Source organism: Geotrypetes seraphini, chromosome 5, assembly GCF_902459505.1.
Source record: "Geotrypetes seraphini chromosome 5, aGeoSer1.1, whole genome shotgun sequence".
Taxonomy (NCBI): domain Eukaryota; kingdom Metazoa; phylum Chordata; class Amphibia; order Gymnophiona; family Dermophiidae; genus Geotrypetes; species Geotrypetes seraphini.
In genome coordinates, this window is record NC_047088.1 from 267,484,385 (window position 1) to 267,510,897 (window position 26,513).

At 41.7% G+C, this 26,513-nt stretch overlaps 1 protein-coding gene across 4 annotated transcripts in view; it reads right to left on the minus strand.

The window, feature by feature from the left end:
- SPEG (striated muscle enriched protein kinase) overlaps nt 1-26,513 on the minus strand; it is a 543,710-nt gene that overhangs the window by 388,839 nt on the left and 128,358 nt on the right. For 3 of the 4 annotated variants that reach the window (XM_033947130.1, XM_033947129.1, XM_033947132.1), the window contains 2 exons: nt 22,829-23,219; nt 6,918-8,515 (listed from right to left, as the gene is read on the minus strand). In XM_033947130.1, coding sequence (XP_033803021.1) covers nt 6,918-8,515; nt 22,829-23,219 — 1,989 coding nt within the window. The remainder of the gene's footprint in view (nt 1-6,917; nt 8,516-22,828; nt 23,220-26,513) is intronic. The other variant, XM_033947131.1, reaches the window with a different exon arrangement.

Below are 26,513 nucleotides of genomic sequence, written 5' to 3' on the forward strand. Positions count from 1 at the left end.
GTGATTCATTTGTTGCTTTTTATGACTTTATGTTTCTTGGAAGCTTCTATACCACTACTAATGACTGGGGATTCAATTCAGGGTGGTTTGCATGAGCTTCAGTAAAGGTGTTACAATACCATAGAAACATAGAAAAATGACGGCAGAAAAGGGCCAAAGCCCATCAAGTCTGCCCACTCTAGTGACCCTTTGCCTTGAATTTGTTCACCACCCCCTGCCTTTACATCATTAGAGATCCCACGTGAATATCTCATTTATTTTTAAAATCTGCCATGCTGTTGGCCTCAATCACCTGCATTGGGAATTCGTTCCAATGATCGACCACCCTCTCGGTGAAAAAATACTTTCTGAAGTCACCATGAAATTTTCCTCCCCTAATTTTCAGCGGATGCCCTCTGGTGGACGAAGGTCCTATAAGACGGAAGATATCCTCTTCTACCTCGATACGGCCCGTGATATATTTAAATGTCTCAATCATGTCCCCTCTCTCTCTTCGTTCCTCAAGTGAGTTCAACTGCAATTTGTTCAGCCTTACTTCATACGGGAGATCCTTGAGCCCCAAGACCATCCTGGTGGCCATCCGCTGAACTGATTCAATTCTCAGCACATCTTTCCAGTAATGTGGTCTCCAGAATTGAACACAATATTCCAAATGAGGTCTCACCATGGATCTGTACAGTACCATAAGAATGAAAAGGTGAAAATTTGGTGTTTTCACATTTTAAATGGGTAAAATGTAAAATTTGATTATCCTGGTCATAAAAGCAAAGTTTTTTGGAAATTACAGACATTTTCTATACTTTTTAGACATGAGCAATTAGGAAATCACATTTACTGCCCAGAACACAAATTGTGTTACATAGTGAGACTGGGTAAGTTCACTCAAATGTCACCTGTACTCAGAGAGCACCATTAGTTTTCGTGCCTAGCATGAATAGCATTTAAAACTTGTTTTATTTTTAAGATTTTTTTTATGGACTAACCTTACCACAGGTTTTTTCAACTAATATCTTTTATAATTAGATCTAATTCCATCAAACATCTCATAGAATATATACAGTTGCACCTTTGTTTAAAGGAATTAGACTGAAAAAATACCTTATCAGTCTGCAAATTTGGAATGTTTTATCTCAATTGTTGAAAAATCAATCTTCATATATGCTCTTTTGGAAAGGTCTGAAGACATATTTATTTGAGAAGTTATGAGTTAGAAATTGGATGATTATATGTTTGTGATGAATTTTATCCTGTAATAGGTAGGAATCTAATTTTTATTGTCAACCGCTTTGAAACTATTTGCAGGGAGAAAGTGGTTTATAAATATCAATTTAGACTAGATTAGATCTGGACGTGCTCTCTGAATCTCCTCAAAGAGATAGATCTGGAGCCTCCTGATTGGATGGTAATCACTATGGATGCCAATCTTTGCACCTCGTTAACTCATTGCCAGGGATAAGTGGTGCTAGGTTCCAAAATGAGAAGACCCAAATTTCCACAGGAAAAGAAAAGCAAGTCCAAACAAACGAAACTGTAGAAACACAATGTTCTTGGACCTTCTTTTATTCAGTAAATCCTTATTAAAAACGCTGTCCACATTTGTCATTAAAGGACCCAACACAGGCTGTGTTTCGGCTGAACACGCCTTCCACAGGGATCCAGGACGTTTAAAATATAGCCCTTTGCAAATGTGGAAAAGATTGAAAATCTTGCCAAACCAAATACTAAGCCCACCAACAGGGCACAAAATACTGTTTTCTCAGTGCTGCTTTAAGTTTTTTCCCCTACATCTGTTCCTTAATGAACATTTGCCACACTTTTACTTCATCGTCTTTTTTTATTCTAAATACCCGGAGGTTTGGGAGTGGCTGTAGCGGAGGATGAGGCCACTACTTAAAAAAAAAATAAAAACCCCACCCAAATCTTTTTCTTTTCACTTAATTATTATGCCTCCAGATCTCCAAGAGAGTCTCTTTTCAAATTGACTCTTCTTATTTGGGGGCTGGTATTTCTTCTTCTCAAAGAAGAGTTTTCACCTTTTCTGAGGAACCGGGGTTTTTACTTCCAGTATTTCCTCATTCCAAAAGGGGACTCTGACAAAATTTCTTCTAAGGGAAAAACAAGTTTCATATGTTCCCTCGCATAACTTTATATTCCCTCTCAGGTCGCAATGACTAACTATGCTCCCTAGATCGGGAAATAAGTTTTCTTCTCATATTCCAGTGCTTCTGAACATCTGGAAATTACTCAGATTTCTGATAGTGCAGCACCATTATTAATATAGAGTCCTGCCTTTGATCTTGCATCCTCTTCCAGAGTGGTCATCAAGGCCTGGTTGTAGTAGCACCAGAGTTACAGATAGGGTAGCCGAGTTTTTCCCTTCTAGATCTTGCCATCTCTTCTCATGCAGAGTCGAAGTATCTTGTACATCCCATTCTACAGTTGTCTCATCTGACACTGATCTTCTGCTCTTTCTACATGGCAGTGTTCTCAACAAAATATGGTTTTCTGCGTAGTATGGTATTCATCATCAAGATGCTTTATCATCCTCCATATCTTCAGTGTTGGAATATTCTTTCCATTTATCCAACTCATTTGTGCACAGCGGGGCTTGAGAAACAGGCCGGCTACAACAGGTTAAGCCTGGAGCACCTTTAGCTTTAACTATTACATTTCTATTAAACCCTTCATGTGGTGGGAAGTTGGTAATTTTGCAGTGCTACCCACCTCTCTTGACTTTTATCTGGGGATTTTTTGATTGCTGTTAAAATCATTCCAGTTAGACTTTACCTCATGGTTTTTAGTGTTTTCCATGTTTATTTTACTGTTAAAGTTCTGACTATTCATCTTCTTGTTCACAGTTTATGAAAGCATTTGTCAAACCTTCTCTACTGGTTTGGAATCTGACTGTGCTTCTCTCCAGTTTGCTACAGCCTCCTTTTCAACCAATGGCCAATGATCTTCTTAACGTCCTCTCTTAGGAAGTGGAATTTTCTCCACTTCTGACTTACTTCTGTGACAGTTTCACACCTTGGTGTCAGACACACCTTTTTCGTTTTTTTACCATGATAAGGTGTTTTTCCACACTTTTCCAGATGTAGTCTCGGATTTTCATTTCCATTAATCCATTGTGTCACCAGTTTTCTTTCTGAAACCTATTTCTCATTCTGCCAGACAGCTCTTCATACCTTCTATTGTAAATGAGCCTTAGCTTATTACTTACAAAGGTCTCATTCTTATAAAGCCTCGTTTCAACTGGTCACCTCTTTTCTTGCTAACAAATTGAGCCAGTCTGCCACCAAAAGAACTATTTCCACATGGCTTGCGGCCTGTATTTCTTTTTGCTATGCTCAGAATGGGCTGCAATTTGGAAATAACAACTCATGGGATCTGGGCTATGCAGCTTTAGTTGCTTTCCACTTCCATTGCTGAAAGCTACAAAGCAGCTACTTGGTCCTCAGTTCACACATTCATTTCTCTCTATTCTCTGGAATTCTGGCCGCAATGGTTTCTTCGGCCAACCAGTATTATAATTTTTATTCTCTTATTTGGTCAACTCTCCCTCCATCCCATTACAGTAAGCTAGGGAGTCCCATATGTGGGGATATGCTGGCTGCTTGTCCTAGGATAAAGCACATTTACTTACCGTAACAGGTGTTATACGAGGACAGCAGGCAGATATTCTCACATCCCATCCACTTCCCCTGGTTGAATTCTTAGCTTGCTTATGGAACTGAGGGGCACGAGCTGGCATCGGGCAGGAAGGCATGCACTGTGTCGGCAGTTGCAAAGTTTTTCAACTTAAAGTGATAGTTCACTTGTCAAACTGTCCGTATGGGGCTCCATGGATGATGTCACCATATGTATATGTGAGAATATCTGCCTGCTGTCCCCGGATGACATCTGTTACAGTAAGTAACTGTGCTTTTTGGCAGCACTGGAAACCCTCTGTCCCCTGGTGGTGAGGGAAGATGTTTGGATTATGTTAGACAATGCAACAATAGTGGCTTACATCAACAAACTGGAATGCACCAGAAGTGTGGTTGAAGATTGTCTTGCTCTGCCAGTAGGCAGAGAGGCATCTCTTGGCCATCTTGGCATCAAACATTGCAAGCATAGAAAACATATGGTCAGATTTCCTCATCAGCAATAATGTTTTTTTTGGATCCAAGCAAATGGAAGCCAGGATTCATGCCTTCCAAATGCTGGTGTCCTGGTAGGGGCAACCAGCCTTTAATCTGATGGTATTTTGGCAGAACACCAAGCCCCACAAGTTCTTTAGTTGATGAAAGGAGCAATAGTCCAGGAGCACTGATGTTAATACAAGAGTGGCCTAAAAAAAATCTCTGTATGTGTTTTGGTCAAGTATTGCACAGACTGCGAAGCATCCCATCCTGGTAATTCTGGTGGTTACGGATTGGCTAAGGAGTCCATGGTATGCTGATCTTGTGAAGTTCTTAGTGGGGGATTCACTCAGGTTCCCTCAGGATCTCAGGCTTTTACAGCAAAGGCCTGTTCACATATCTGACCCAGACTTCCACTGGCTTATGGTTTGGCACTTGAGAGGCACAAATTGACACAAAAGGGTTACTCTGTGGTTGCAGTTTCTATGCTTTTGAAGGTATTAAAACTTCTACCTTACTGGCATACATGCAAATCTGGTGGGTATTTGAGTCCTTCTGTGAACGGTGGGAATCAGTCACATGTTAGGTGGATGGTCTCTTAATTTTGGCATTCCTTCAGGAGGGCTTCAAGTACAGTATATCCTTCAATTCTCTTAAGGTGAAAGTTTTACTGCTGGCACGTTACTGTGGTCAGAAGACTTCTTGGAAGCAGCCTGGGTTTAGAAAGGGAACAGCTACATCTGTCTTGCAGGATAGTGATTCCCCAGGGGGATCTGGTTTTGGTCCTAAAGTGACTGGTAGCTCTGCTCTTTGAGTTTTTTGTATTATGCCTTCCTTGTTGCCTAAGGTGATTTCTACACTTCATGTTCACTAAGCTGTCTGTCTTCCGGACTTTTCTAGGGAAGATCACAATGGGCATAAGATCTTCCATGCTTTAGATGTCCTCAGGCTACTGATTTGCAATGTGGAGTTGATTAATTTAACAGAAATCACCTATTTGTTTTATTCAGCAGTCCATAGAAGGAAGATGTGGACTTCAAGACTACTGTATATTGAATCAAGGAAGCAATTAGTTTGGCCTACTGGTTGCATAACTAGGAACTCCTGCTTGTTTGTGAGCGTCATTCATGAGAGCTCCTGCAGAAGCAAGTGTGGTGTTTCCACTGGACATTTGTAAGTCACTGGTTTGTTGATCACTATCTTTATTTCTTAACTGCTACAGATTGGATATTCAGGCCAGGAAGGAGGAAGGGCAGAGTAGTCCTCCTCAAGGTGGAATTGTCTCACTTTTCTGGATTGGTCTTGCAGGAGGGTAAGGAAGGTAAAATTTGTTCTTATAAGATTTACTAATTTCCTTTCCTTGGGTCCTGCTAGACCAGTCCAGGGCCTTACCAGGAATATTGTTAGTCTATTCCCTTATTCCAAGTCCCTTCAATGTTTCTGCGATTAGTTTAGTAGAATTTGACACTTTATCTGGAGCCAGTGATTTTTGTTTGGGTTTCATTATTAGCTTTCACAAAAATATACTGACAATTTCCAGTACCGAACTGACCCTTATACAGTGTTTTCCACTTTCAGCTGCTGTCTGGGAAGCATGATCCACTTATCTGAACTGGTCTAGCAAGACAAAAGGAAAATAGCAGGTAAAAACAAGTGTACCATTTTCAGCCCCAGGCACCGCCTGCCATCAGAAACCTTTCTTCCTTAGTAAAATATCTTAGTTAACCCTATGACTTTAAGGCTGGGAAAAGAAATGTCCCATCTGCCACCTAGCCTTGAGTCAGCTCTCTGGGGCCAAGGCAGCTGAAACCAGCATGATATTTGGAGATTTAATTCTGAAACCCCTGCATATCATTTATGGTTCAGACTTTGTACCAGCTCCAAAACAGATATAAAGTGCAGTACCCACAACACTAGGTGGCCACATATATTGAAAGGAAAGCTCCTTAGGGAGTTTCCCTTTGTTAATCTGCTTGAAAATCCAAATGGTGCAAAGTACTTGCACAGTTTGCTTCCATATTAATCAGCAAGTTCTGAAGCAGCACAGCTATGTCTGTTCTACATAATGTGTTTGTTCAGTTCTACTCTTTGGCTTCTGTACCACCATATTCCCATAGCTCTGCCTCTACCCACCTCTGACATCACAGTGCCCCTTGTACTAAGAGCTAGATTGGTTAAGGACTGCTGTAATCATTGCTCCACCCACCTAAGTCTTTATTATTTTTTTTTTTTTTTAGAAGATATTGTGTTGCAAGTCTTCCAAAGTTCTTAGAACACTGTTGTGCTGATCCCACCAAAGCCCCAGGTCCACACCACACTGCTAAATACAAAGCATGAATACAGTGCAGACAGCTGAAGGCAAGACCTTCATCAGAGCCCATGCAGAGGTCACATAGATATACGTATGTATGAAGCATGAATACAGTACAGACCTTCATCAGAGCTCCATGGAAGCATTGCACTGATACACATAAAGCATGAAGACTACTTAAGAGCAGATCTATTCTGAGCCCCAGGCAAGACTCAGGAAAAAGCAGTGGGTACTACCTTTGCACAATGCACAGCACATGTACAAACGTCTCATGTTAGGACAGGACTCAAAAAGGTATAAAGTTATTCCAAGAAAAGGGTATCATCTACAACTTGGTTTATTGACTTTTCTTTCTTTCTATGGATCCAAGAGGACTAACATGATGACTTTATTGACGAGTATAATACATTAGACATTACATAATGGAATCGCATTACTGTGGGGTAGGTGTCATGCACAGAGCAGCACAGAAGTCTCTACTGTACCTAACTCTGGGGAGGTGGGCCTCATCCGACGGCCTTTCATTTTATGCTTTATGCTCTTCTCTTCCTGTGCTAATAAGACGTTTTCCTTCCCAGTCACTTTCAGTAACCTTCGTTCTGCCTCTCGCAGAGTCACATCTTTCTCTTTACTACTCATTTCCATGGTCCACGGAAATAATTGAGTATCACCAGGTGCCACTTTTCTTCTGTCCAGCCCTCGCTGTGCTATGGCCATGGAAGATGGGATTTGTACCTGTGCTGTAATGGGCTCACTCGCAGCACTGGGGATTCTGTCCATGTGTTTAGTTACTTCCGGGGGTCTGATTTCTGAAGTGGTGACTCGCAGTAATGGTGTCAGCTGGGATAATGGGCAAAGTGTTGTCTTTGACACATGTGTTGAGGAAAAATCCTCTTGCACATAGGAGCGTGGTGTTTTTCTGAAACTTGATGGGTCTTGTGGTAATCCCTTCTCTTGAATTCCTTCAGTAATCCCATGCCAGCGGGGAGCCTGCCCCTTGCTTTCCTTGAGATGTCTTTTGGACTCCCTTGGTTCTCCTGTGAGATTTGTAGTGTCATAGGCCCTTGTCAGTGGCTTCTGTGCTGCTGTGCCTGATGTTAAATACTTCTGAACTCCACTCTCTGTGACTTCTTTGGCTTTAGAAGGGGCTACTTGTCGGAGGACCTGTATGTCTTCCTTCAGAGATTGGATCCTCTCTGATGGAACCAATGGTGTGGGTTGAACAATGCTGTTCTGAATCTTATGAGTTGCTACTGCCTGAATGCCAGATGAGTCACTTGGTATTATGGGAGAAGATTCTCGCTGGGGACATACTTTTATAGATTCTTGGGATCTCATAAGCTGCTGCTTGGATACAGTTCTCTTGATACGACAAAGTTCTTCAGAGAACTTGCTTTCTATATCATAGACTCTGCTAGCAAACTTTCCTCGTTCATCAAATGAGGCAGTTTTTTGTCTGAAAGATGTCCTCCTGGGGTTTATGCCTCCAATCTCTGATCTTACCCCATCCCTTAGATCCTCCCTTGAGGCCTCCAGGGTACCTTGGATGTCCAATTCAGGTTCATCAAAGGAGCGTGTTTTCCTGAGAGGAAGCCAAGTGTGCACAGAGAAAGGACTGTCCGTCTGGTCCAGGCTCTTTCTTCTTTCCTCTAGGTATTTTAATTTGTCAAAAATCTTGGAGCCAGAACGGACCAACTTGGGGGATGGTCTGAGAATGGACATGCGGCTAGAGGTCTCACTCATGGGAGTCTGAGGACGAGAATCTTGTGCACTGGTCTGAGAATGTGTTGATGATTTTGCCTTTTTCACTTTTTCTTCATACTCTTCAGGAACTGTGTCTTCATAGTCTACTGGCATCAGAACCTTTCTCCGAGGTGTCAATGGGGTTGATGAAGGGACAAGATGGCCTTGACTTATTGGTTGGGTGACACCTCCAGGACTCTGAGATGGATGTTTTCCAATTCTAGAAGATGGGAGATGAGTAGATGGCCTAGAGATTGGAGTAGTAGTCACACTGTTTCGGGAGACATCTGATGCACTTCCATTTGTACTGTCTTTCCTAAACCCACCCTCTGGGACACTGCTGTAATGAGAAGGAAGAGAATGAAAGGTTTTCACAGGTTGCAAAAACTTTTTAATTCACAGTCAGAAAGGAACTTAAAGCACATTTTAATGTCAGGAGATTAACATTGCTACTGACTGGCAAAAAGGGGAGCTCAGAAGCTGTTTGAAAAGAAATCTGGCATGTCTACATTTCTAAAATAAAGAATAAATTAATATTCTGAAATTAATTTTTCATGAAAAGGTACAGAGTACTGAGCATGACTATTGTACGTACAGCATGTCTGCCATGGTTCTGGAAACTTACAGAGTGCTGTTAGTGGAGGAAGGTGAGGAGATGTCAGCTTTCCTCAAACATGCCTTGGAAGTAGAGTACCTTAAGAAGTGAAGTAGTAGACATGTGGGAAGAGTTTTGCCCAAGTGAAGGAATTCCTACCTAAAATGGCAAACTGGGAAGAGGCTATATCCTATAACTTCCAGCTCCAGGTGATGGCAGGGATAAGGTTCAATGGTGTGGTTGTATCACCTAAGGAAGAACCTGCTCCATGGAGTACAGAATAAGGCCTCTGGCTGTCTCTTGCTGGAGCTGTACTGATGATTGTTTCCTGAATCACTGCTACTGGGGGAGATATGGGTGGGTTGGGAGTAGAGTGAAGGGCAGGGGTCTTGACAAGGATTGTAATTCCATCTCCAAAGCAGACTCCCTGGAACCAATACCTCAAGGGTGGCCAACTCCATCAGATTCTAGAAACATTCTTGGCCTTACACTTACTATGTTATACCAAAGTAATAATCAAAAACAAACTCCAAGGTTTACACCAGGAATCAAAGTGCTTTGATTATTGATTACAGGAAAACATGTCTGCACAGATCTGTGCCTAATCTTCGTTTAGGTAATTTTCCATTATTTCTCCAAATCTAAGCATTGTCAGTGCAGTGTCCAGAGAACATGTAATTTGATCCACATAAGAGCAGGCTGTTTCCCCAGGTAAACTGTTCTTTACTCACAGAAATGGCTTTTAAACATGAAAATACTCTTTTCTCTTTAATAATCACCTGGACTAATGTTAGAAAGGGGATGGGACTTGAAGTACTGCCTTTCTGTGGCTACAGTCAAAGCGGTTACCATATTTAACAATGGACAAATCCGGACCCATGGCCCCGCCCTGTTCCGCCTCCAGCCCTGCCCCATAAAGCCAAGTCTCTTTTTTTTCCTGACCTCCAGGCCATGTCTGGAGGGTCTTCTGTATGTGATGTCATCCACACATGCTTGTTGAAGGCCCTCCAGACGCAGCTGAAGCTAGGGGCTTTCCAAAATGCAGACAAACTGCAGGTCCAGGTTTCCTCCCTAGGTTTACATATCATATATAGGTACTTATTTTGTACTTGGGGCAATGTAGGGTTAAATGACTTGCCCAGATTCCCAAATCACTGCACTAACCACTAGGTGACTCCTGCACTCCAAACCAATGTGTTTTCTAAAGTCTAGGGTTGTCTGTTAATGGAGGCACCATTTCTCTCCTCCACCCTGCTCCCCACAGGGCCTTAAGCACTTGAACCTGCTCAAGGCCCCCTAGCAAACCAGCCTCAAAATCTTGAGAAAAGGTAAGAAACAGAGAGGTAGGGTATTATTAGAGAGGAATTATATGATCTACAGAAAAACAATTCCCAGATTTGGATGCTGGTCTGTGTTGTCCCTGGTCAGATTATGGTTCTATCCTTTGTGACAGGATACAACATATTTTGCGTATACAGCCGCTACGTTTCCTCTTTCCTCAGATTATTTGCTAAATTTTGGGAATTGTGCATCTCTGCTAGCACAGTACAGGAGGAAATGCATTTACAGGTTTGTAAGCCAGATGAAGAACTCTATTCATGGGTCAGCCCAAAAAGTCACAGGGGCCAGATATGTTCTACAAGACATAGTTGTATATGTTGTCTGTAATTTCATTCTAGGATTCTACTAGTGGTCTGGCTTTGTCTTTTTCCTCAACCGCAGGTGCACTGGCACACTAGGGAGCACTGTTATGTTATTATTGCTGCCTTTTCTCAAATTAGAACACAAGAATAGCCTTACTGGGTCAGACCAATGGTCCATCAAGCCCAGTAGCCCATTCTCACTGTGGCCAATCCAGGTCCCTAGTACCTGGCCAAAACCCAAGGAGTAGCAACATTCCATGCTACCAATCCAGGGCAAGCAGTGACTTTCCCCATATCTTTCTCAATAACAAACCTTTCTTTAAACCAGCTATGCTATTCACTCTTACCCCACAACATCTGGCAATGCATTCCAGAGCTTAACTATTCTCTGAGTGAAAAAAATATTTCCTCCAATTTGTTTTAAAAGTATTTCCCTGTAACTTCATCGAGTGTTCCCTAGTCTTTGTAATTTTTGACAGAGTGAAAAATTGATCCACTTGTACCCGTTCTACTCTACTCTCCCCTCAGTCGTCTCTTTTCCAAGTTGAAGAGCCCTAACCTTTTTAATCTTTCCTCAAACGAGAGGAGTTCCATCCCCTTTACCATTTTGGTCGCATCTTTGAATCTTTTCTAGTGCCACTATATCTTTCTTGAGATAAGGAGACCAGAATTGAATGCAATATTCCAGATGAGGTTGCACCATGGAGCAACACAGGACCATTATAACATACTTTGTTTTATTAACCTTCTCTTTTTTTAATAATTCCTAGCATCCTATTTGCTTTTTAGGCCACTGTTGCACATTGGGCAGAAGGTTTCATCGTATTGTCTACAATGATACCCAGATCCTTTTCTTGGGCGCTAATCCCTAAAATGGACCCTAGCATCTGGTAACTGTGATTCAGGTTATTCTTCCCAATGTGCATCACTTTCCATTTGTCCACATTAAATTTCATCTGCCACTTGGAAGCCCACTCTTCCAATTTCCTAAGGTCCGCCTGCATTTTTCCACAATCTGCATGCGTTTCATCAACTTTGAACAGTTTAGTGTCATCTGCAAATTAATCACCTCACTCGTCGTTTCAATTTCTAGATCATTTATAAATAAATTAAATAGCACCGGACCCAGTACATACCCCTGTGGCACTCCACTGTTTACTCTCCTCCATTGAGAAAAATGACCATTTAACCCTACCCTTTGTTTTCTATCCAGTAACCAGTTCCTAATCCACAACTGAACTTTGCCACCTATCCCATGACTCTTTAATTTTCTCAGGAACCTCTCATGAGAAACTTTATCAAAAGCTTTCTGAAAATCTAGATACACTACATCAACCGGCTCACCTTTATCCACATGTTTATTCACACCTTCAAAGAAGTCAACACCGCTCATGTTTCGACATGAAGTCTGAATCAGAGGTCTATAGTTCTTACAGTCCCTTCATACTTCAAATATTCAGATGGGTTTTTTGTTTTTCAAAAAGGTTGATGTAGTACAGACGCTACTGGTATTGTAATAACAAAAGCAGTTGAAGTTAAATTCAGCAAACAGTTTTGGGAGACTTTGCTACCATCTGAATACTTGAAGTAAGAAGGGATTGTAAGAACTATAGACCTGTTGATGCAGGCTTCATGCCGAAACATGAGTCATGTTGGGTCACACCCATTAAAGTCTTCTTTGTCCCTATTCTTCAGGCCAGTTTGTGCTGTTTTGTTTATTGACTCTTGTTTACATCTGAGGTGGTTCTTTCTGAAAAACCGTTTTGCTTAACTGATAAAATCCTGAACATATTTTAGTTAAGTTTTTTTGTTGAAATTTAGATGTAATAGTTGTTCTATTACTTCACTCCCCACAGTTTTTGACTTGTATGACTGCTGACAGGCCAGGCCCAGGACTATCATACCCACGCAGAGGCTGAAGGAGCTGAAATGAAGCAACAGTGTCATGTCGACAGTATACTGAATTGAATCAAAAAATTTTTCCTTGAATTGGGCAGCACTAATGAATATTGCAAGACCAACTGGCACAGAAACAAGTACAACTGACCCAACTGGAACTTTTCAAGAATGAAATTTTGATGGAGCTGGAGATTTTATCTACTCAGCTCAAGTGAGGGTTGCTTTGGAATAATTGACCTTGTACATCGCAGGACCAGCTTAATAAAGCCATGATGATGGTGAATAAGAAGAAACTGTTAATCGATGAACTCACAACTTATGAGAGAGCCGTCATCTCAGATAGAATACTTGGAAGAAGTTACTTGAGGAAGATTTCCAGCTGTGTTTTTGAGCTGATGAAGGGGCAAAATGATACTGGGCTAAGAGTTGGCTATCAAGAGTGCTCTGGGCCTGGCAATTATACTAAGCTACAGTAAGCATTAGCACCTGTCAAAGGACATTCCACAGGGCATACTGAGGCATTCCAAGATAATTTTGCAATGTGTGCATGCAAACCACATAGTAAAAATATGTTTTATTCTTTCACCGAGGGTGGGTATCTGGAGGGTTGGAGTGTGAGCATTTCTGCAGTAAGCAATTAGCGCATGAGCCCTACAAAACAGGCAGAAGTAAAGTTTCACACACTAGTCTTGTGGCCATTAGTACAAAACTGTATAAATCAGTCATTTGACTAGTGTGCTAAAACTGGCCTTAGCGTGTGGGAGGGACTCAAATAAGGCCCCTTATTGATTTATTGGGATTTATTAACTGAGATTCACCCAAGGTGGTGCACAGCAGGTACAGTTTAACATAAAATTTACAATTTTGTTAACAGCATAACAATACTAGAATGACCAAACATAAGCTTAAATACAATCAATAGGGTCAACTTGGAAATAATAAGGCTAACAAAGAGTATCAGAAAAATAGAGATTTAACAGCACTGTAAAACATTATAGAACAGAAATATACACAAAATGGCATACAATACAAATGATCCCATAGTAGACAGCATGGAAGAACATTCAAATAACATAAATACAATACGATATTCCTACAAAACCAATGAAACACCTACGAAGCACGCATTAGAGCATTAGAAATAACAGAGATCTGATGTTAATGCTGACTATGTAGCTAAGGGGCCAAATGCAATAGGGACAAGATAGGGGAAAAACTCAAGGCAAATGGCAAATTATATGCAGAGTGAGGGAAGAGGAGCCAAGCTTTTACCATCTTCCTGAATTAGAGGTAGTCCCTCTGGAAGTAAGTTTCAGAGTATAGGGGCTACTCCTGAAAAGCTTTATTGGTGTTATGTTATGTGCAATTATATAATCCTGCTAAATCATCATTAATTAGAGTTCAAGGCAGGTTACAGGAAACATATTGTTATATAAATTTTGAACAGAGTTAAATATGTTACAAAGAATTATACATGCTACATAAAGTTATCGAATTGTTATCAAATTATACATACAGTCTAAGATAATATATCATAAAGGGCAGCTGATCATCAACATTGGCTTTGTTTCGAGTGACTTGTATTATTAGATCGGTAGCATGGAATGTTGCTACTTCTTGGGTTTTGGCCAGGTACTAGTGACCTGGATTGGCCACCGTGAGAACGGGCTACTGGGCTTGATGGACCATTGGTCTGACCCAGTAAGGTTATTCTTATGTTCTCTTTGGATTTCTTAAATAAATTTTTCGATTTTTGCAAAACAATGTGTATAATGTGGTTGTACAAATTTCGATGGGAAGTGAGTTCCCCACTTTTGCTATTTGGTAGTTGAATGATTTAATGTGCGATGTCTCGTATTATATATCTTTCAGAGTTAATAGGGTCTGGTTGTTAGAGTTATGTTCATCAGCAGATCTACCTGATAGTTCAGTAAATCTGGGGAAGCTATTAGGGACATCACCGTATAGCGTTTTAAATGCTACACAGCATAGTTTGAATTCTATTCTGTTTTCTATCAGTAACCAGTGTAGTTCTATAAGCAGTGGTGTGACATGGTCAAATCTTGTTTTGTAGTATATGAGTTTTGCGACAGTATTTTGTATCAGTTGGAGGATTTTTTTCATTAATTTCAGAGATACCTGAGAATAGAGCATTGCAGTAGTCTAGTAGTGACAATATAATTGCCTGCACTAATTATCCTATAGTATTGTTGGAAGAAGTAGTCTTACCCGTCTTAGTTTTTGTAGTGTAAGAAAGGATTTTCGGACTAAGTTGTTAACATGATTTTCAAAACTTAATGAGCTATCTAAAGTGACTCCCAGTAATTTTGCGGTTTTCTTAATGTTGAAGCTGGGTCCAGTTGTCAGAGTAATAGTAGATGGGATTAGCTGGGGCACTCAATGAAGTTACAGGGAAATACTTTTAAAACCAATAGGAGAAAATATTTTTTCACTCAGAGAATAGTTAAACTCTGGAAGGTATTGCCAGAGGTTGTGGTAAGAGCGGATAGCGTAGCTGTTTTAAGAAAGGTTTGGACAATTTCCTGGAGGAAAAGTCCATAGTCTGTTTTTTTCCTTAATTGTTTCTTTTATAAATAGATTGTATTTCTTCTCTCACTTTTCCTTTTGTTTGACTTTATATGTATATGCTGATTTATTAAATATGTTCAGTAAATTTGTCCTTGTTAATTATGTATTTGCTGATTTTATAATATGTTCAGTGCGATCTGCCCTTGTTAGTTATGTCTTTTTCCCCTGTTATTGTAATCTTTTTATCAATTGTACATCGCCTAGAATTTGGAATAGGCGATTAATCAAATTTCATAATAAACTTGAAACTTGAGGAAAGCCACTGCTTGCCCTGGATCGGTAGCATGGAAGGTTGCTACTTTTGGGGTTTTGGCCAAGTACTAGTGACCTGGATTGGCCACCGTGAGAACAGGCTACTGGGCTTGATGGACCATTGGTCTGACCCAGTAAGGCTATTCTTAGGTTCTTATGTTCCCTAGAGATAGGCTAAGGCAGAGCCTTGGGAATCAGAAGGGTGCCTATGTATGAAATAGCTTGGCTGAGGTAAGCCAACACCTTTTGTATTTTTGTGTGAGGCAAACATAATAAAAAGAAAAATTTTTGTTCATGTGAAACTGTGTCCTGAACATATTTATATCTACTAATCTCTCCTGGAAGTCCAGGCCAGCCTGCCATAACAGGCTAGTCTGTTACATTTGGTGTTTGTGCCTGGTTACTAGCTTCTACCAGAAAGAAGCTGGACTTAGGACATGAACAATTTGGGGACCTCAATGCAGAGAGGTTTTTTTAGAACAGCTTTAGGAGATCAGCTCTGGCTGAAGAGAGAGAGGGAACTTAAAACAGTTATTTAGCAAAGCAGGCGATTGTTTGGTTTTATATATATGCTGTATTACTACAAGAAAAAAAAAACAAGCTACAAGCTGAGGTTGGATTAAGCTACTAGAGAGTGCTAACAGGCTTAATTAAGCTGCTGATTACACCTAAGGTGGGTTGCAGGCTAAGGCCAGAAGTTGGTTGTGAAAAGAAGCACTGAAGAAATGGCCAGCCTGGAGAAACCGATTCAAGTGGTGATGGAGGAGCAGGCAGCCACAACAACAGCAAGTCTTGTTGACCCATTTGCAGCAGCAGAAGTTTGTAGAATTGTAACAGGCTGTACAAGAATAAGCAGCCTCAGTCTCTCAAGCATCTGAAAAAAATGGTACTGGAAGATGACCCAGGCCAGAAAGTACTTGGACAGCCTATTTGAGGAATCTTAATTGGCAGTAGTCAAACTGCTTTCCAGGAGGTTAACTCCACAGGAACAGCAACCTATGCAGAGCCCTGAAGCCTACCAGCAACAATTCAGGAAGGCATCTCTGCAAGGAGAAGAGAACCCCCAGAGCTTCTTTTTACCAGCTCAAGAAAATAGCCTGGTAACCTTACACTCGGCACTATGCTGTACGTAAGATGTTGTACTTTCTGACAGCTGGCATCCTCCCAGCGGGGTCCCCCAAGGATCCCCACTTTTGCCATCAGTGTTCAACCTTCTAATACAATCCTTGGAAGTCCAGCTAGATCTTGCACGAATAAAACATTTCACCTATGCAGATGATAGAACGATCATACTACCTGTAACGGATGCATTAGTCAACACCCTCAACACTGTCAAAACCTGTGTCCACATCATAGAAAACTGGATCTCAATCCACCCCCTCATAGGAGGGATTTTAGGAGCCTGGGTCAATCAGGGAAAGGGAAGGTCCACCATATTGAAGAGGCGAGCCTGCTGGTGAGAGGGAGTGAACATCCCTCTTGCTGATCGTCTACAAAAGGTACAAAGGGGGAGGTTGAAGAGGGGTGAGTGGGAAGGTGTGGCTCACTGGTAGAGCTGCTGTCTCTGGACCCAGAGGTTGTGTGATCAAATCCCATTGCTGCTCCTTGTGCCCCTGGGCAAATGACTTAATCCTCCAGTGCCCACCACTTTGAATGTCAGCTTTGAAATGCCAAAGTCACAAAAATCAGTATACAAGTCTCCATTCCCCTTCCCCAGGATTGTGTGGTGCAGGGCTATGGGGGGGGGAATGGGTTATTGGGAGGGTTGGAGGGAGGATAGACCACCAGGCTTGGTGTGGTGGGGGCTGTCGGGGGAGGGGCTTATTTTGTTTTTTTATAGGTGCAGCTCTTGTGTGTGTGCTGTGCCCATTAATAAAAAAGCAGCCCCTGCTTGCCGGTTCGGGCAGGGAGAGCAGGAACTGGGTTTTTGTTGTTTTCAGGTAGGCAGGAGGAAGAGCTGTGCTAATGAATTGTCTTCTGAACAAAGCCCCCCCCCACCCCTCATTACAGGTGATTTTCCGCACACATAGAGGGGCATAATCAAAAAATACATCTAAGTCTGTTTTGGTCCTAAGTCGCTAGTCGCCCAAAGTCGGACATGTCCAAAGTCCATTCTCGAAAAATACGTCCAAAATATTTTTTTTTGAGAATCATCTACTTGTACATCCAGCCGTTTGATCGTCCAGACGACTGTCATCCATCTTTATACCTCATTCTCATCCAAAAATTTGTCCAAGTCAAAACGCCTAGAACAAGACCTTTTAGACGTGGGAGGGGCCAGCAAAGTGATGGACTGGCCACCAAGACATTGCAACAAAGTAGTGGGGCTCCTTACAAGGCACTGCTGTGAACTTCACAAAAACGGTTCCACATTAACATCTCACCACAATTCCCTTGCAGGTCATGATGAGCACCCCCAACCCCACAACACTCCCCAAATCTACTATACTCACCTGTCTACCACCCTAATAGCCCTTATGGCTACAGGTGCCATCTATATGGCAGTACAATAGGATTTGGGGGGGTTTGGTGGGCTCATTTTTCACCATGAATGCAGTGGTTAGAGTGACTTATGGGCTTGGGTCCTTCTCTCTATGGTTCACTAGCCCAGCCCCCAAACTACATAAGCCACTTCTGTGCAGCTCTACTAGGTGGTGTGGAGGGGTCAGTGATCACTGGGGGAGTGAGTGGGGGGTCTGTACTTTGTCCCTGCACTGGTTATCTGGTCACTTTGAATACCTTTTGGGCACTTATACCTGTTTTTAGATCGGCTAAGTCACAACATATAAATTCTGTTAAGGCAGTCTAGGCAAGAAGGGTTTCAGAGTTTCAGGCTCTGTCATGCAGAGAACCCTTCCTTAGGTACATGAAAGCCAAGGTCTCCTTGCGCATAGTTCTCTCTTTCTTGCCGAAGGTAGTCTCGACTTTCCATGTGAATCAGGAAGTTTGGCTCCTGGCATTCAATTCCACGAGGTAAAAGAAAAAGGGCGTCTTGGCATTGCTCAATGTTTGAAGAGCTTTTCTCCATTACCTTGAAGTGACAAATGATTTTCAAATATCAGATCATCTTTTTATGTTAACAATTTCTAGCTGTCTGGGGAAGTCAGCCTCTAAAGCTTCTATTGCATGATGGATTTGCATACATTGGGTGTGATAAGCAGTCACCGATTACATTGAGGGCACACTCTACCAGTGGTTTGGTTTCTTTGTAGGCAGAGTCCTAGGCAGTGCCACTCGAGGAGATTTGTAGGGTGGCCACTTGATCCACCCTGCATACCTTCATGAAGTTCTACAGGGTGGATGTGATAGCATGTATAGGCACTGCCTTTGGTTCCTCTGTGTTAGCAGCAGGCTCATCTGCCCCGCCCTAGGCTAGAGAGACTGCTTTGGTATGTCCCACTAGTTCAAGACTCATATGCTTTGTACACTAGAAGGGAAGATTAGGTTCTTACCTAGATAATCTTCTTTCTAGTAGAAAGGCATATGAGTCTTGATGGCCTGCCTGTCAGATGTTATTTTTGCAAGCTTACTGTCTTACATATTTGTGTATTTTTTTCTTGACTTTCTGCTGTTAAAAGATCTGAAGAGTGATGATACCCAGAAGTTTCCCACAATGTCCAAGGAAGAGCCTCCTCAAGGGGAGGCACCACGTGGTTGACTCTTTTCTGATTATTTTTTTTTAACTGTTAACACACTGGAAGTTATGGGAGTCACATCATTGTTAGTGCTGATTGCATTCAGTAGGTGAAGTGTTGGGTTCCACCTTGTTTTTTTCAGTTGTTATTTGACATGTTTGCTAATCATTTAATTTGAAGTCAGAACAAACTTATTTTTCTCTCTGTTGTTCTTCTCAACTGCTTTGGTATGAACTGAGTGGCACACAACAGTATCAGAGGAGGCAGAGCGAAAAATGTAGATGACGTCTTCTACATAAACTTGTGAGTAGAGGTAAATAGCCCACTGGTTCAAGACTCATATGCCTTTCTACTAGAAAGAAGATCAAGGTAAGAACCTAATCTTCCCTTGCCATGGAGTGGCATCCTTTGGGTAAACTGTAAACTTCTATTGATAATGACATCTAATTTTTCAAAATATTATCATACTTGGTTTCATTTCTTTGTTAATTCTCAACCAAAAAAATACTTGGGTACTACTTTATTCAAACTGCCACATACACACATGTGAAATGCAGAGGGGGTGGAAAGAATTCCATGAGCAATGCTTCACATACTTTCCCCACATGTATTTATACTGTTTTGATATTTTTTTTCCCATTTGCAGTATCAAAAATGATAAGGCAGGTTTTAAATTTTTAAATAAATAAAAATCTATGGGACAGTAAGAGAACCCTGGGTTCTAATTGTGGCTGGAAGGGACAGTTTAAGGAGCCTGATTTATAACCTTGACTGGTAGAGTCTCTGGGACAGCAACTTCTTTTCTCAGCTATTAAAGTCTCTGGGACCATGATAGGAGGCCTCATTTCTCACCCCAACTGATAGAATCTCTGAGACAATGACAGGGCTCTGGGACTTATTCCTAGCTGGTAGAGTCCATGGGACACTAGCAGGAGATCTTGGTTTATCCTATTCAGTGGTGCAGCAACTTTGCTGGTAAATTCTCAAGGACTGTGACAAGAATCTGGGTTCTATCCTGGGCTAGTAGAGTATCTTGGACAGTGACCAGAGAGTTTGTGTACTATCCTGGGCTGGTAGATTCTCTAGCACAATGACTGAGGGGTTTGGGTTCTGTCCTGGGCTGGTAGAAGATCTGGGTTATATTCCTAGCTAGTAAAGTCTCTGAAACAATAACAAGATGCCTGAGCTCTATCCCTGATTGGTAGATTCTTTGTAAGTCTTTTACATACTGTATACACTTAGTACAAATAAAGAAATAACGCATTTAAAAATAACCATTAATCTGGTGGAACACAACATTTCCAACAAAATGGATGAGATGGAGGTCAAAGGAAAGTCAGGTAGCAAGTGATTTGTAGAAATGGAAAGCAAAGGATTAAGGAGAGTCTCTGTCAGTACTGAGGAGGTGGTGCACATGCCTGGATCCCACTGCTCACATATCCCTGGACACCAGAGCTCTGAGTAATATAATTTACTGATACCAGAAGACACGGGTGCATGGGTGGTTGCCTAAGAGACTTTGGGCCTGATATTCAGACTGCAGGAGTTAGCCGGGCTGACTTCCATGGTTGGCGCTGAGCCCAGATATTCAATCCCGGGCTGATTTTGATAACCGGCAATTTGGGCTGCTAAAACCTTAGCCAGCTCTGCCGATATTCAGATAAGTTTATAGTGACCAGCTATTTAAGCAGCCTGATTTGGCTGCTCGACTTAGCTAAGCTGCATGACAGAGCCAGCTATCAATTCTGCACTGAATTGTGCCATTTAGCCGGCCAAGAGCTGTTCCTGGCTAGTTAAATAGTGTTAACTATCAGATGACTTAAGGTTTTGAAAGAGGGAGAGATAGTGTCGCTCCTATCTCACAGATAGTGCAAAAGCTTAATATCTGCTAGTTGCAGGTTTCTGGGTCTTGTTGCGTCTTGTCAGGTAGAAACTGACGTTTCAGCCACCATGCTATGGCTTTCTTCAGGGTATGCTCTGAAGTCTGCAGTGGTGGACTGCCCTGTTCCCAATCAGGCCAGTGAACCCATTATTTACAAAGTCACACTGCAGACTGTTTCAGTTCTAAATAGAAGTGGTGCAAGGAGAGCCTCCATAGTAATTTCAAACAAAACAGCATGAAAGTGGAGAGCATTAGCCCCTGAGGAAATGTTGGGCTATAAGATAAGTGCTCTTCTTTATTATTATTCCAGCAAGGACATGAAATCAATTAAGTAGTGTCTTGGGTATTTGAGGTCTTGATACAAATATTATCTGCAAACTCTTTGAGTTTCTGCCAAGTACTTGTGACCTGGATTGGCCACTATGGAAACAGGATATTGGGCTAGATGGACCATTGGTTTGACCCAGTATAGCTATTCTTATGTTCTTATGCTATTGAGATAGACATAGGGGGAAGCCACTGCTTGCCCTGGGCCTCTAGCATAGAATCTTGCTACTCTTTGGGGATTCCACATGGAATGCTACTATTTGGGGTTCCAAAATCTTGCTACTCTTTGGGGATTCCACATGGAATGCTACTATTTGGGGTTCCAAAATCTTGCTACTCTTTGAGATTCTGGAATGTTGCTACTATTCGGGTTTCTGCCAGGTATTTGTGACCTGGATTGACCATGGTTGGAAGCAGGATACTGGGCTAGATGGACCATTGGTCTGACCCAATATGACTGTTCTTATGCCATTGAGATAGACATGGGGAAAGCCACTGCTTGTCCTGGGATCACTAGTATGGAATGTTGTTACTATTGGGTTTCTGCCAGGTATTTGTGACCTGGATTGACTACTGTTGAAACAGGATACTGGGCTAGATGGACCACTGGCCTGACCATCTTATGATATTGAGATAGACCTGGGGGAAGGAACTGCTTGCACTGGGATTTCTAGCATGGAATGCTGCTACTCTTTGGGTTTCTGCCAAGTACCTGTGGTCTGAATTGGCCGCTGTTAGAAACAGGATACTGGGCTAGATGGACCATTGGTCTGACCCAATATGACTGTTCTTATGCCATTGAGATAGACATGGGGAAAGCCACTGCTTGTCCTGGGATCACTAGTATGGAATGTTGTTACTATTGGGTTTCTGCCAGGTATTTGTGACCTGGATTGACTACTGTTGAAACAGGATACTGGGCTAGATGGACCACTGGCCTGACCATCTTATGATATTGAGATAGACCTGGGGGAAGGAACTGCTTGCACTGGGATTTCTAGCATGGAATGCTGCTACTCTTTGGGTTTCTGCCAAGTACCTGTGGTCTGAATTGGCCGCTGTTAGAAACAGGATACTGGGCTAGATGGACCATTGGTCTGACCCAGTATGGCCGTCCTTATGTAAAGCAGATGTTGTTTTTTTGGAATGATTCACTGTGCTGTTTATTTTATTCCAGATTATATTTCCAAAATCAATTTTTGTATGTATTAATTATATCCAGTTGGCAATGAGGTTATCTAGAAAGCAACAGTTTTGACTAATTTACATTTTGCATTCATAAGCAACAATGTAGAAGACAGCAGACAAAATCTTGTAGAGTATCTACTTTCTTATGCTTATGCCATGATTCCTCCATGTTTTGATTTATGAATAGTGCTTAGATAAATAGAGTATTTTCTTTTCTCATTGATTTAATATATGATCTTTTGTAGAAGAGTGTAAGAGCCAGAGACACATAGTGAGCAGAATTTGGGAGCGGCACTTGCTCAGTCTGAGATACATATGGGAAGCTTCTTTAAGACCTCAATATGTGAAATATACATGATTTATGTGATTTAATTCTGTCACTCTTGCCACCCCCCATTCTCTTTTTATCTGCTCTCTGCCCCTCCCTTGTCCCTTTCCCCGTTAGTGTCTTGTTTCTCTCTGTTCCTCTCATGCATTTACTGATCCGGGCTATCAGATCTCAGTACTGAAAGAGCACTTTTGGCCAAAATAGAATAATAAATTAAGAATGTGAAAAATAATTTCTTGCCAAAAAGGAAAGTGATTGAAGCTGAGGATGGCAGTGATGGGATGAGGAGTGCTTTGGAAGGATTTGGGTACTTACATATGAAAGGAATATGCTCTGCCTCTGTACAGGCTGAATGCACTGTCATATACATCACTGGCCAGTGAGAGATTATCCTCTGACCCCCAGCTCGTGCCCACCAGATTAGCACGAGATGCCCGTATCAGCGGTTCCACCCCTAGGTGCCTGATTTCCACCCCACTGGTGTTCAGCAGGATCGCTTGCCTTGGGTTCCTGGCCAGGATATCCAGTGGCCGGCCTGTAGCAGAATAGAAGTAAGGTCCTCGAGCTGGTACACTCTCACAAATGTCCTTCTCCACTATGGTCTGCTGACTCCCGGACCAGTCAGAGTGATCCTCCATCTGGGATGTGCCAATCAGTGTGCTCGGAGTGGTGTTCAGAGAGCTCCCCACAATAGTGTCAGACCCTCCTGAGACAAGAACCAAGATATGAAAATGCAGAAAGAAACTGAACAGACTCAGGCACAGAGCAGGACAGAGTGAACAGCCTTAAAAAACATATCCATTCGCATCCTAGAAACCGTGATACAAAATTAAGCATTATTTAATTCCATTAACCCCTCGAACTAGCATTCATTCCTTGAACACAATAATTCATTCAAATCATCCATGATTCAGTCCAGACCTTATTTAGCCACTCATCTGAACCACTCCCTCGTTCTCAGTGTAATGTGTAAGGGGCTCTGACATTCGGCGGGGGCAGGGACTTGGACATTTCTGAAGTGTAAAGCTCAGGAAGGGTCAAGGTTTTGAGAAGTACAGTTCTTAGAGGTTTCATAGGTTAAACTATTTGACACACCACCACACTTCAAATAATGTCAGTGGTTTACAATATATAAAACAATTTATACAAAAAAACTAAAACAATACATGAAAAATTACAGCACATTAAGAAATACCTCATCAATACCAATTATAATCACTTAACAAAAAGGAGAATGAGAGTGGCTGATTCCACTTCAGTGTTCCCTATCAATTGCCTTTTCAAAAAGGTAAGTCTTTAAATTTTTTTAAACTTACCAAAGAGCATTTTGTCCACATTGTCACAGGAGTCTTCCCCCCAAAATGCTTGCACTCTTGTGATAAGTCTGAGTACACTTCGATTCCAGTGCCTACTATTCAAGGCTATAAACGGAGACAGCCCTACCTACTGGAACAATCGACTTACTCAATCCACCTCAACCAGACACAGGAGAACCCACACACCCACCAACCAAAAATGTCCAAACGAAGAAAAATGTATGATAACCTACTGGCCCCCAGAGCAGCGAAAATGGACCAACAACTCATCAATCTGCTGACTTCGACCACAGACTACAAAACCTTCAAAAAAGAAACAAAAACCTACTCTTCAAAAAATACATAAAACCAATATAACACAATCAAACATGTTCCGAACACCTCCTGCAATTCCAACTATTCCTTAGCAAATTAGAAAATGTTCAACCTATTCCTTAAGTACTTCTTAATATCTTAACAATTTGTACCTCTTATTTTCACAACAATTCTTATGTAATCCGCCTTGTACCGCAAGGTAAAGGCAGAATAGAAATCACTAATGTAATGTAATAACCAAGCAGGCATTCTGTGCTGGAAGCAGCATCAACAACTGAGAGCCTGCAGACCATAACGACCTAACTGGGGAATATTCTCTTAACAAAGAAGCCAAATAAGAGGGCTGATGATCATACAAATCCCTATAAATTACGACTAAAAATTTATACATTGGGCAAAATTCCAAAGGCAACCAGTGAAAATGCACAAACGTTGGCAAAACTGAACCATAAAGTTGAATCCCTCTAACAAAAGAAGCCCTATGTTTTGCAAAGTATGGAGACTCCGAAAAAGATATTTGCAGTAGCAACCCCATATAAATAACATTTCCATAATCAAGTTTACTACAACGAACACATTCTATTCATTCCAACAAAGCTCCTCCCTTATGGATAAAATACTAGTCTCTCTCTTCAATTCCTTCTTAAAGTAAAATGAATGGGGATGTATTCTGCCTTTTTGCTGCTTTGACATTTCAAAACTGACATTCAAAACACTGGGCACTGGAGGATTAAGTGACTTGCCCAGGGTCACAAGGAGCAGCACTAGGATTTGATCTCATTACCTCTGGGTACAGAGACAGCAGCTCAACCACTGAACCACAGCCCTTCCTCCTAAATAGCCAACTCCTCCAATGGAAGAACAGGTAAAGAGTAAAGCCACTCCCACCTCTAGTTTAAGAGAATGCAGTAGACCATACATCCTACAAGCTGGATTAAGGACCTCCCTCACCACCTTCTAATAAAACATTCTCTTAGACTGCTTCACCTTTTGTAAATAAAACTATCAGCATCACAAAACTTTCTCTAACCCCTTTCAGCCTTCCTTAGTTGTTGCTTCAACAACTGCAACCCAAGGGTTTCACTTTCACTGTTGACCATAAATCACCTTCAGGGGGACCCATTCTTCAACCACACTATTTAAACCCTTAACCTAGCTATCTATCTGCTCCGCCAAGGACATTCTCTAAAATTATCAAGAAGGCATGAATCCAAGGAAGGTCTAGCCTCCATATCCACTACCGAATAATCTCTAAAAACCATATCTGACATGGGTAAATTCCTCTTCTCTTCCCCCTGTAAACCCTGCAAGAAGAATGCAAGTACAAAATGGTCTGTCCTTGGGAGAGGCCTAGATAACAACAAGATAGCCTCTAATCTGATCGCTGGAATAGTCTTCCACTACAGGTGATTGAGGCCAGCAGCGTGCCTGATTTTAAGGCCAAATGAGATCGGCACATGGGATCTATTCACAGGGCAAAGGTAGTGGGAGGGACATTAAGGTGGGCAGACTAGATGGGCCGTGGGCCCTTATCTGCCGTCTATTTCTATGTTTCTATCTACTCCTATGACCTTAAAACAACAAATCCAATGAATGACCATTCGTGTCGGTCCAAAAACTTGCCTCACCAACCCAAGATCTTCTAAAAACATACAAGAACCACTGTACCCGTCTTTCACTCACCACATCCGCATGCATATTAAAATCTCCCAGAATAACTGTCTCAGGATAGCAGACTATCAGGTTTGCTATCACCTGAAATACCATCTCCCAACCTGGTTCTGATAAAGCCAGAGGGCAATAAAACAAAAAGCATGCTAAGTAGAAAAAGGGGGGGGGGGAAACTTTAATATCAATAACGATTCCATTGAATCCTCCATACATAAAACTGAGTGAGATATCAATACCCCCATCCCTACCAACCTAGCCCAGGAATAAACCACAAACCCTAAAGGAGCACATTGTAATAAATATGCTTCCTCCCTCTTGCAAATCCACGTCCCTGTCAAAAACAAGATATGTAATTACAGATCTACAATCATAGCAGCAATACAAACTTCCTTATGCCTCACAGACCAACAATTCACCAACCCTAACTTAATACTAACCATGTATATCAAAGATCCAACACCCAGCCTACAGAACATTCCAGCAATTGCTGTGGCAGATCCTTAACTCACGATATCAAATACAACCCTAAACACCGGTATAGGAGTACAATAATCAATCAAAAATCCCATAGCCATTAACCGAATTAGCTCCACAAAATTCAAAAGCAACCCTTGACTTACCCTCCAAAACTCCATTGACCCAAAGACCTGCAGATACCATAACTCACATCCCTAGAGCTTGCCCCAAGCAGCTCAGTC